Source organism: Condylostylus longicornis, unplaced genomic scaffold (assembly GCF_029603195.1).
Source record: "Condylostylus longicornis isolate FDR11 unplaced genomic scaffold, ASM2960319v2 ptg000011l, whole genome shotgun sequence".
Classification (NCBI taxonomy): Eukaryota; Metazoa; Arthropoda; class Insecta; order Diptera; family Dolichopodidae; genus Condylostylus; species Condylostylus longicornis.
This window is the reverse complement of record NW_026577980.1, coordinates 3,664,227-3,676,980: the sequence shown is the minus strand read 5'-3', so window position 1 is coordinate 3,676,980 and position 12,754 is coordinate 3,664,227. Positions and strand designations below refer to the sequence as shown.

The 12,754-nt window shown below is 25.0% G+C and overlaps 1 protein-coding gene across 1 annotated transcript in view; it reads right to left on the bottom strand.

The window, feature by feature from the left end:
* Positions 1 to 2,167: 2,167 nt before the first annotated feature.
* Positions 2,168 to 12,754, bottom strand: part of LOC129619272 (homeobox protein six1b) — a 78,540-nt gene continuing 67,953 nt past the window's right edge. The window contains exon 7 of the mRNA XM_055534443.1: positions 2,168 to 3,588. Coding sequence (XP_055390418.1) covers positions 2,952 to 3,588 — 637 coding nt within the window. The 3' untranslated portion in view covers positions 2,168 to 2,951. The remainder of the gene's footprint in view (positions 3,589 to 12,754) is intronic.

Genomic DNA, 12,754 nt, shown 5'->3' with positions numbered 1-12,754 from the left:
AAACTTACAAAAAAAAACAATTAATAGCCATTTTATAATTAGAGTGTTTTAGTTGTGTGTGATTTATTAATTTTTATAGTAAAATTTAATTTTCTGCATAATAGGTGGCATGAGTATCTATTTAGGTAATGATATATTTTATTACAATCTTAAAAAAATATCGCCCATTTTCTTAAAGTTTATTAAATATCTCTTATATAGTTATAATTTTAATAATGAAATTCATTTTCTTATTAATTTTATTTAATTTTCGTAATTGATGAGTAAAATTTTGTATAGTGATAAAATTTCCCTTTATTTTCTTTTTTTTTCAATGTATATTTTATAATTGAGAGTTTAACTATTACTACATACTAATATATTTTTTCTTGTGATTTATATAATTTGAAATATTTTTGAAATTTGTAACAGAGAAAAGTTTTAAAAATTTTGATTTTTAAAATGTAAAACAACAAACTTTAATTAATGTTTCTTAAAAACAAAAAAATCAATAGCCTTATTGTTAGTACAAATTTCCCTATTCTCAGTCATGTTTACAAATCTCTCACTCTCAGTTACATTTTCAAACCTGAATTTTGCATTTTAGTTAGTTGTATTGGCTTCATTAAACTTGTCAACTTCTTTTCAACTTGTGAGTAAAAAGGGAGACGCACAATAAAGCTATTTAAATTATTTATAATTAATTTAAGAATTTCAATAAATTAAAATTACAATTTTTATGTAAAATGATAAAAAATTGAAAATCAACTTAAATCAAATATATAAAGTTTTGGTTCTGCAGCACGCCGCAAGCAATTCACAAAATTAATATCGACAAATATTAATTTTATATGAAACTTCATAGAATTACAGTGCGATTACAGCATTTCCAATTCTAAACGGACAGTAATTAAACTAAAACTTGCGGCATCCAGTAATAATTTGGATAAACGGTGCTCGAACCAATTTAAATTTAAGTTAAGTTAATAAAGTATTGAATTTTGAGCAAATATGACAGTTTTTTGTTTTTTAAATGACAGTTTATTTTAGTATTTTTATTGCATATTTAATTAAAATTTATATGAAAGTAAAAAAAAATTCAAAAATGTTCAAATATTTATACAAACTATAATATTATATATGTAAATAAATTTGAACTTGAACTTAAAAATTTTGAAAGTAATTAAATTAAAAATTGCATTTAATTGTATATTTAAATTCTATATGTAAGCATATACTCATGTAAATATAAAATAAATTTTTAATTTCAGAATTACTGTAAATTTTATTTAAATTTCTGTTATATATATAGCTAAAGTGCTCCTAAATATTTTTATGAATTTTTTTTTTTTTTTTGTTGTACATATTCAATTTGCTGTTATACGATTATTTTCTTTGCTTCTCTCCTTTTTTTTTTAAATATTACATCTTAATTTCTAATAAGTGTGATGACATTTAAAAATTTTATTTTATTTTCTTTCTTTTATTTATTCTATATTTTTGTTTCTATTTCTTTTTTAATTTTTATTATGATTTATTCTTAATGATTTTAAATTTTATATTTTCATTATAATTGTATGCATGTATATATAAAAATAAAGAAAAAATGCATTAAATGAATTTCATTAATAAAAATGGCTAGTTAAAAATAAAATATTTTTGTTTCATATATTTTTACATATATTCATATAAATTAATATTTATATATATGTATATATAATATATATGTACATTAATTATAATAATAATAATAACAGAATTCTATTTTTATAATTCTTATATGTGCACAAAATTCTTATATATAAAAATAGAAAAAGAAAAGCTTATTCTTTGATTATTTTTTAATTTTAATTATTTTTTTTTTATTTTGTATAGGAAAAAATAAATTTATGCGTGAATTTACTATATTTGTATTATGTGTTATTGCAAAACTAAAAAAAAAATTATAACATTTTTTAAGATTTTAAATTATTTGACATGTGTTTTGTTTTTTTAATATAATATTTACATAAATTCTTATAATATAATTATAAATTAAAACAAATTTCAAAAATATTATTAATTTTAAGTTAAATTTATAAATAATTTAAAAATTAATGTACAAAATATGTGTGATTGACATAATGAATTTTTTTTTTAATACATATACATATAAATATTTTATTTTAATTAATTTTAATATTTCTGATTAATTGAGTTATCGATATTAAATTAAAATTTCAAATTTTAATTTAAAATTACATATGTGTTGTTGAATTTCTAAAGTTAAATGATAGCATACAATAAAATGACAGCAAAAATGACATAATTACAGAGAGAGTTAATTAAAATGCGTCTATTTACAAGTGTAAGCATTGAGCGTATGCACATCATTTACGTTGTGCTTCTCACACCCTCTATATTCTACAAATAAAATTTATTTCTATAGGAGAGAGTGTGTGAGAAGTATATTATAAAAGAAAACCTGTGCATACGCTCAATATATACTAGTGCAAGTAGCTTCAATGGCATACGCGGGTAAACAGTAGTTTTTTTTCTTTAAAATTATTCGGTTGAATTGATATAAGAAAATTTGACAAAGTTATTAAAAAAAATTTGGTAGTTCATACGTGATCAAATTATCAAATTGAACAGAAATTTTATAAGTATAGTTTTAAAATTAATTTTTAAATTAAAATGAAATTTGGTTGTATTAAATACCAAAATTTTTAAATATCTGTAAAGCAAATTTCATTATTTTCTATAAATAGCTGTTCACATTTCTTCCAAAAACCATTCTTGTTAATAAATTTGAAATGAATTTGTATGAAAGTTATTATGCATTCCATTAATAATATCGATAACCAATTGCATCATGAATATATCTAAAAAAAAAAATTAAATTAATTAAAATTAAAAATTTTACAATATTACAATATATAATTTAGATTTATTTTGCTTGCTTTTGAATTTTAAATTAAATAAATTTAAAATCATAAATGTTGATAATCTCCCATATCATATAATGGCATTGAACCCATTACACTATGTAAATGTGAATATGCAACAGCAGCTGATAATGGTGGCATTTGTCCAACAGCACCTGATGATACTGATGATGATGATTTATTTGATACAGCAGCTGCTGCTGCAGCACTTGCACTAACTCCCACTAATGATGCATTTAAATTGCTAATCGCTGCTAAATTATTATTTGATATTGTCGTATGATGATGTTGCTGATGATGTTGATGATGCTGCTGATGATGATGACTTGATGTTAAACTATTATTACCGTTATTATTATTATTGCTATTATTTGTTTGACCGCTATTACTACCACTATTATTTGTAGTATTACCACTACTACTACCACCTCCGCCACCGCTACTACCGCCAACACCATCTGGTGTTGTAGCAGATGAAGATGAATGTACTAAATTATGATTACTATGATGATGATGATTTGATGTACTATTATTGTTATTATTATTTATTGGTGATTGATGATGATGTGAATGTTGTTGCTGTTGCGCTTGTGAATGTGCTGATTGTGATTGTCCCGTATAATTTGATCCATCCATTTCAGAATCACTTGATGTATCCAAATGTGCTTTGTCTGATGTACCACTAAAATAAAAAAAAAATTAAAAAATTAGAGGAATTTTTAAATATAATCTTTTTTTTCTAATTTATACAAAAGTTTTTTTATAAATTTCAAAAGAAATTTGAAAAAATGATCATTATTGTAATAAGTAAGGGTTTCGTTGACGCTAAGGTGTGCAACAATTAGGGTTTGATGACATTTTAAGTCAAGATTTTTAAAAATTACTCCGAAAGTATGCGATAAACGCGATTTGAAAATTCTTTTTCAATTCACAATTGGTAGTTATTTAAAAAACATTCACAATTTGTGTTGAAAAAATTTTTCCACCTTTATTTCAGTTATTCAACTAATTAATGATCAAATTACAAGATAATAATAAACAATTATAAAGTCAAAAAAAGGATGTAAACAAAATTCCATTGAACATCCCACTAAACATAAAAAAACTCAATATCGTATACGGTGTATAGAGCAACAAATATATTTCTAAAAGTTGATTTATGTTGGGTTAATGTTCAACCAAGAAAAATATAACAAGAAAAGAAACTTTAAAAGACTTGGATGGTGGTGATCCCCAGGGAGCAATTCTTAAACACATATAACATACCTACATACCTACTTATTTAAACCAAAAAAACAAAAGTAAGAAAAAAAATTGTGAAACACCAAAAATAACAACATATAATTCAAAATCACTTAATAATAATCTCATTTGTAGATGACACCATCTAAAAATTTGTTCTTTAATATTAAGAATAAAAAAAAATTCTTGGTGTTTTTTTTTTGTTTTTCAATTTCAGTATAAAATAAATTTTTTTTTTACGAAGTCGCGTAATAAAAACTAAAAACAGGACAATAAAAATTAAATTTATGTCGCATATATTTTGAATGTTAAAATATAAGTATTGCTTTGTAGTTATTCTTGTCTTCTCTATGTTACATTTCATTTTAAAAAGTTAAAGTGAAGGTTTGAGGTAGATATCGTAGAGAAAACATTTTATTCGAAAATCTCAAAACGAAAATTGATATTCCCATATCGAGGGTGATTTTTATCACAAAATTTACAGCTCCCTCTATTTTCACATTTTTGTTTTTTGGTTAGAAAATTTTTCTCTTTATTTTTTCTCTCATGTCATTTTCGTTGTTTACGTTATTATTATGATTTTGGAGTTGCCAACACTGTAAAATTGTAATGTTTTTATTTTTTTGTAATTTAACTCAAATAATAAATGTAAAGAACAGCTTACGGTTTCACAGCGTAATTACGTATTGTATTGGAATACGGGTAAATACATTTGCTAAATATGTTAATGAACTTCGGAAAATTCAGAGCAAAGTAATAAAAAGCCCTATATGTATGTTTTTTGGCAGCGTGCTTGAACTTCAACAAATGAAATACACCATAAATACAATATATATTTTAAAACTAACATATATACAACATGGAAAGCAAGTAAGGCAAGTCAAATACTCAAATAATTCATAATTATCATGACTCAAGATCACGACTCTAGATTAGCTAATTAATTATGAGGTCAAAAGAATGTTAGATTAAATTGGCTTTAGATTTAGTTTCTCTTATAATCAGATAGAACTAAAAGTAAAAAATTTGCAGAAACAAAAATTTAATCACATAATATTTCTCACAAATCATACCCATAACTTTTGAAGATCAACATTTAGAAAATTGAACCCTTTAGTTTATGCACTCTTTCGTATAAATTCGTTATATTTTTATTTATATTGCTTATAGCAGAGAGAGTGTAAACTTAGATTGACAATTTTGTAAAAGCACGTTAATGATTTAGTTCAATTTATTCCATCGCAGAATTTCATATGTGATATTGAATTTTCTTATATTTTTATTTAATCCATATTAATTCCCATAACATATGAAGTCCGTTGCTAATCACAAGTTCTTGCTACTTGTTGTACGTATGGCAATCTTATAATAATTTTAAAATTAATTTAACATGTCACTCATCAACTATATATCATATTATAATGTTAATAACCGGAAACAAATACAATTAATATGTTATTATCACAATAAGTAAGTGCGCACGTTTCAAATTAGTTTTATTTCTAAATTTTAAATCCCAAAGGATTATTTTTATTATATGGTCTTCCTTTTTTATCTAATTAAGATTGTTTGTTTCATTTTTTTTCTGTATTATTCTAATTTGAACATTTTTGTACATAATATTATAGTTAAGTTTGAATATAATCTTAATATGACCACATTATTTAAAATGTTTAAACAAAAATTATATTAGATGAGACGATAATATGAGATAAACACCCGATCTTAAAATATACACAAGACCAGAATAGTGAGAAGCTCCGAATGAAGACATATTTACATAGCAGTGGTAAGCGTCCTTTACACTTATTTTATTGGGAGTACAATAGAGAGATTTACTTATTATGAGTATAAATTGGCAGACAGCAGCAACATGATGTAGTATTGTGAGAACAATGATAAAACAAAATGGTATGGTAGATTTCGATAGCCAAATTTAAATTAAAAGTGGCACACATGGCATAAGTCATATATTTACGTCACAATATGACAAATGACATATGTATGTCAATTGGAATAAATTTCATAGCTTTGTGGTGTGCGGTACTTTAATTTATAAATCCGAAATCAAAGTTAAAGTTTAAATTGTGATTTAAAAATTTTTCAAGCATTCTTATTTTAGGTAATGGCATTATTATTGACTGTATGTAGGAGTTCCATAGTCATCGAATTAAATTTTAAATATGCATTCAAAGATTATTCCCTTGATTGAACTGAAACAATAAACAAACCAATTATCATCTGTATTTTAAAATAATAAACAAAATTCTTTGTATTATTTATGTTTGTAAGTGGATTTTTGAAATTTTGTAGACATTTAAAAATCACAAGCGAATGTTTACTAAAATAAATCCAGTCTTTAGGGCAATGATTTTCAAGTCTGGATTTATTTTATCACATTTATTGTTTATATTATAAAATTTGTAAACATCGAAAGGAAATCGAAAATCGTGTGAATTTTTAATTGTTTCTAAAATTTTACAATATGATTTGTATGATGAATCATAATTAAAGAATTTTAAGTTTGGGACAAGAAAATTAAAGTTATTAAAGAAGAAAAAATGAAATAGAATTGTTGATAATGAAATTAAAATGATTTTTCACAATTGTAAGTGGAGTTCTAAATCATTCAAAATAATAAATTGCAGATTTAGTACCTGTATAGTTCAGTAGATAGTTCCACCGACATTCAAAGTGCAAATTTCTTCGGATTTTCTCGTCTTTTATCAATCAATGTTCTACATTCCATAAAAATTGCGCCGACGCATTATACTTGTCTGCCTATAGAAGCTATATGTACTGCTGTTCTCAATTTGAAATTTTTTTTAGATGTTTTTTTTTTCGAATTTCTAAGAGCTCATCTTCTTGCTCATCCTTATTGTTCTTCTCTTTTTAAGTTTTTGTCCTTCACCACAAGGAGGAAGAATACTTGGAAAACATTTTTGTATAAGATCGACATTACCGATTTTATAGTATTTATTTTACTACCTTCCCGTTTTCATCGTTTTTATTCAACTACATTCCCGACTTTATCGTAATTATGTTACTACTTTACCGACTTAATCGTATTTATTTTATTACATATATTTTACTAAATTACCAACTTTATCGTAATTATTGATATTTGCTAGAAATACCATTCAAACACACATTGTATAATTATTTAACAATTGTCATCCCACATTACGATATGCAAATTAGACAGCTATTTAACTTAATCAAAACCATATGAAAATTAAATTGTAAAAAAGAAAATGAAAATTTCCTTAACACTCTTATTATACTTTTGTCTGATCGAGGAAGTGGTTGAGTAGTCAAAAATATAAAAATCATATAAAATTAAATAAATTAGTAGTAATATGGCAAGTATAACAGAAAAAAAAGAGAATTGTTATAAGTCGAATTCAGAAATATAAAAAAACAAAATCGAAAATAAAAACCAGAACTAAAGCATATGTAAATAAACGAACCGAAAAACTTTAAAACAAAAGAACTTGATTGGGATTCTGGGGTTTTACTCTTCTTCACTTTAAAACTTTATAATTGTTTCCCTTTTTATAAAAAGAGAATAGAAAAAAAATAATAAAAAACCTAAATTCATTCAAGTCTTTCTTACCTTGTTTTAATTTAAAAAGGAGCTCGTAAGCGTAAAAGATAAACCTTATTTTGCTTTCTTGTTTTAACATACATACATATATGTATGCTTTCGAATTATATATATATATACATACATAAATATGTGCAATATAAACGAGTTCACATGTTGAAGAATATAAGATAAATTTTTTAAAATATGTCATTAAAGAAGCCATCTAAAGTCTGTGCTGATGGTTTTTGTCCCGTTCTATTTCACTATAAAAATTTAAAATTTACTTTTGTACATACTATTATATATTGAATGTAGTAGTGTTATGACGTATTGTCAAAAGATGGGAACTTAATACAAAAATATTTATTATGTTAACACAGTAGAACTCCCATATAACGCACCCCCTAAATTCAAATAATTTGTTCTTATTATAAAGAGAAATTCGCTATATTGAAAATTAAATTAAAGTTTAAATTTCCTGACAATAAAACAATAATGTGATGGGCTAGAAGCTAAGTGTTATGATAGCTGCACGAGCCCGGTAGTAAGCTAATGTTAGCTCCCCATGAGCTAACAATACACCGAAACCCAAAAAGTGTATCTATAGTGCCCGCCTTCCACCGATAATGTCTAAAGCGCTCTCTCGAGGTTTGTCCTTTTGATAAATTCTACATTCCATTCTAAACGGGAAAAAAGTAATTTCAAATCATAAATCTTAAAATATATTTGATGTATTAAATATTGTGTCTTGTGTATTGTAAGCGTATAACAGAAGTACATGAAAACAAAACGTATATACACGCATACAAATGTATATATAAGTCTGCACCACAGAAACTGTTGATTCTTCAAAAAATTTCAAGATAAAAAAAAACATAGACAGGCCAGACAATTGACAACAGCGTCACCATCATCACCATCATCATTATCATCTTCATAATTTTACATATTTATCAATATATATGTATGTATACATATATAAATTATGAATTAATATAATATTTATATATGTACCATTTAGCATACATTATAAACTTGTACGTATGAATGCATGTTTAAAAAATACTAAAAGAATTACCAATGCGTATTTAGGACCAGTGCATTATTTCAAGAATAATATGCGTACATATGTATGTACAAATATATTTTTATAAATTATGATATCTATGTTATCGAATTTATGAATATTTACAATTTACATACATATTGTACAATACATAGATATGTTAAAAAAAACAAACAAATAAACCGTTCGAGCTGAATTTTAATAATAGGAAAAAAGAAAAACATGCAATAAAAAACTCACAAATAATGAGCAAAAAAAAAAAAAAAGAAACAAACAAAAATGCTTTTATTTTATGGGATGAAATTTGATATCTTCTCTTTGATTCTCTTGTACCTTTTTTTTATATAAAATACCGGTATATTAATACACATACATACTTATATAAAATTTACAAAAATAGGGTAACCATTTCTCATTATAACTCAGACAGAGCACTAACAGAACAATTTTTTTAATTGTATGGAGCACTGGAATCAAATTAATATTTTTTAATTAGCGTTCGTGCTTTCACCGTAATAACATCGTAGAGCTTAATTATATTATAATGGTTTTAGATGGGTCTACGAATTTAAACTTGACCCTCACAGTAAAAGTTCTGATGGATGAGGAGACCTTAGTATTTTAGGGAGAGTGTGATGTTCTTGCACGTAGGTGAAGGGAAATACAGGGGCGTGATGCTTAGTTTTCACGATGGTGGAGTTATGGTTTTCCCACCTCACAGGGTGGTCGAATTCATGAAGAAGATTGGTCTCGAGCGGTTTTTGTGGGGCATGTTTCGTACTCAAAAGAGAAGTATTATAGCTGCTTGTAAGCGATCGCGGTTGCAATTTCAGGTTGTACAAATCTACAAATTTACAATATATAGTAAAAGTCCAGTTCCAGGAACTCTATTAACTTCAAAATTAAAATCGTTTGAACAGTACACAGATAGTCCGGCAAGTTGACTAGTTAGCTGACATACAACTAAAAATAATAGATTATTTTAGTTTCTCTAATAACGAGTACGTACTGTGCTTATATTAAAAAATATATATGCATGCGAAATTCGGTACGATCATACTGCGTTACATTTTTGACCATACACCGATACAATGCAGTTACAAAATAACGCGCGTAAAACAATTAGTAGGTTAAGGAAAATATCATTTAACCTTAAAATTTTAGGGCGATTAAAGTCCGAGTCTGTGCTCATATCAATCATAAACATAATTGAGGAATAAATAGCATTCTAATTTTTACAGTTAGCCAAAAACTACTTGGCAACGGAAATTTTACAAAATCGCCATGATACTAATTGTGCTTGTAAAGTTAGGCTGCTAGGGTCAAAAACTGACTAATCTCAAAAAGAAATTGTTTATATATAAATTGAATTTGTACTTATTTTTTTATTCTTTGCATAACTGTATGGTTGGAAAGTTTAAGAAAAAAAATGGCATCGTAAAGCATAAAAAAAAATATTTACGATTGTGAATGTACGTGCACTTTTATTAATTACTGATACACATACATTTATGTTAATAATATATATGCATATGAATATGAAATGTATGTACCTATAAATATGTCATCATTTTGACGTTTCTCTTTTGATTGTGTCAGTGCGTATTTTAAAATTTTATGACGATGCGATTGTGTATTTTTTAACAATAATAAGATAAGCCATCCTCTGTTACACTTTTATTAAATTTATTATTAAAGGATCTTTTAGAGGAATTTTTCGCAAATATTTTCAATATAATATACAGTTTATATTTATAATTATACAGTGGTGTATGTATGTGCATATTTTATAATAAATGTTGATTAAAATTAAATTTTAAAATGGTGTTACTATAAAACTTAAATTTTATATGATAAAAAGAATTAAAAAAATAAAAAGTTTTATGATTTTATATTTAATATATGAGATTTTAAGAACCGGTTATAAATTATGATTTCAGAAGTGACATTATTTCAGATATTCTCAATAAAGATCGTAAATCTTAATTTCTTGAAATGGTTTGCATATAATATAAAATTCATATATAAATTTTGAAAATTTATTTGGATTATAAACTAAAATAAATCAAGTATAATGTGAAAAAAGCCAAATATAATATGAAAAAAGCTTTTGAACTATAACCGCAACGAATATCAGTCCATATAGGCAAAATTTATTGGTGCATTTTATCCCGTTTTTATACGCATATCTTATATAAATCTTAAATTTAATTTAAAAATTTTGTCATCTACTGAAAGTTTTAGTGATATTTTATTAATTTTGAAATATTTGGTTTTTTTATGAAAATTGCATATTTTTAGGGGTTATCTTTTATTTTTTTATTTTTACATTCTTAGCTCAGGCATATTAGAATATATTAAATTAATTTACAAATTTTCTCTTATTTTATTATTAAAGGTGTGTTCTTGAACTTGTTACACAGATTCCAAATTGTATCGATGACCTCATATTTCTTATAATTCGTTTTATGAAGCGGAGGTACAAAAAAATCAGGAAAACTAGATTTAACATTATAGAATTGACGACAATCTTCCCAAAAATATCGGGAGAGATCAAATCACATTTCATAACTTGAAAATTGAACATCACTTTCAGTTTTAGTTTTAGCTTTTTGTTTAAAATAGCTAAGTCAATCAATTTGAATCGGTTTTCATAAGAGGAAACAAAAATAGAATCTCCCAAATTAAGGTGATGGGATGCAAATTTTAATAATATTTCTTTTGAATCGACTTCAATCCTATTAATGTAAATTCTTGTAATAGCGCCACCAAATATGTGAGGCATATTTTAGAGAGATTCGAACAAGAGACAAATACAAATTAAAGTGGTCATTAAAATAATTATGTACTTAAAACAATTTTAACAACAACTTTAGATCTCTAATTTCTTAAGTACTTATCAAATTAATTTTCCCCCGCTTTAGTTGAAATACTTAAGTTAACGGCACAAATTTAAGGATCCGGAACACTGAAGGGATACTTTAAAATTTAGTTTTTTTTTCGAAAATTAGAAGGTACCTAAATTTTACATAAAAAATAAATTTATTCCCTCTGTTTTTGCTCCTTCCTTTTTGGTACAAATCAGAGATAATGTTGTGTAACACGTTCTTATTCTTAAAAGCATTCATTTTTTTATTAAAACAATCCTTATGACCTTAAAAATACTTGAGAAAAGAAAAACAATTGAAGATTGAATCAACAGGAATTAAATATTCCAACCCAGAATACTGTTAGAATTCACTTACATCCTTGTAAAATTATTTTGATGAATAAAATCCTTTATACACAATTTTCATATTATTATTATTCTTTTGATTTTATTGTCTTGCGCACTTAAGGAACCAATCAATGTATGAGATTAAAATTTTGAGTTTGTTTTTTGTTATTATTTTATAATGGTGTTGATAACAAGAACAATTTATTTTTTTTTCTTATTGTATTTTCATATTTAGCCGTTCAAGGATTCTTCTATATAGTAATTAAGTGCGTGTAAAGTATAGTAATTAAGTGTGATCTGAGTATTTTTGAGTGCATATTTAAAATTGGATTTGAAGTGTGTTACGGTCATTAATTAGAATAATAATAGATGATGATCATTTAATTGATGTTTTAAAAGTAAGCGTGGCAATATATGAAAATTAGATTCGGCTAAATTTTGTGGCTCATAAAATGGAATGTAATGACTGTGCTACAATTTTTGAGTTCTCGTATACCATATTCAGATAGCGGACAGAAAATTTTTCTATTTACCGACGGCAATTTTATTTTTCTATTATTTTGTTAATTAACATTTAATGAAAATCCGTCGAATATACATGACTGAAATAGAATTTGGAGTGTGACACTCAAAAAAAAATTTTTCCTATCTCTTGACAGTAAATGACAAAATCTTGCTTAGAAACTGATAGTGGAATTTATTCGAATAAGATTACTTAAATACAATTATATAGT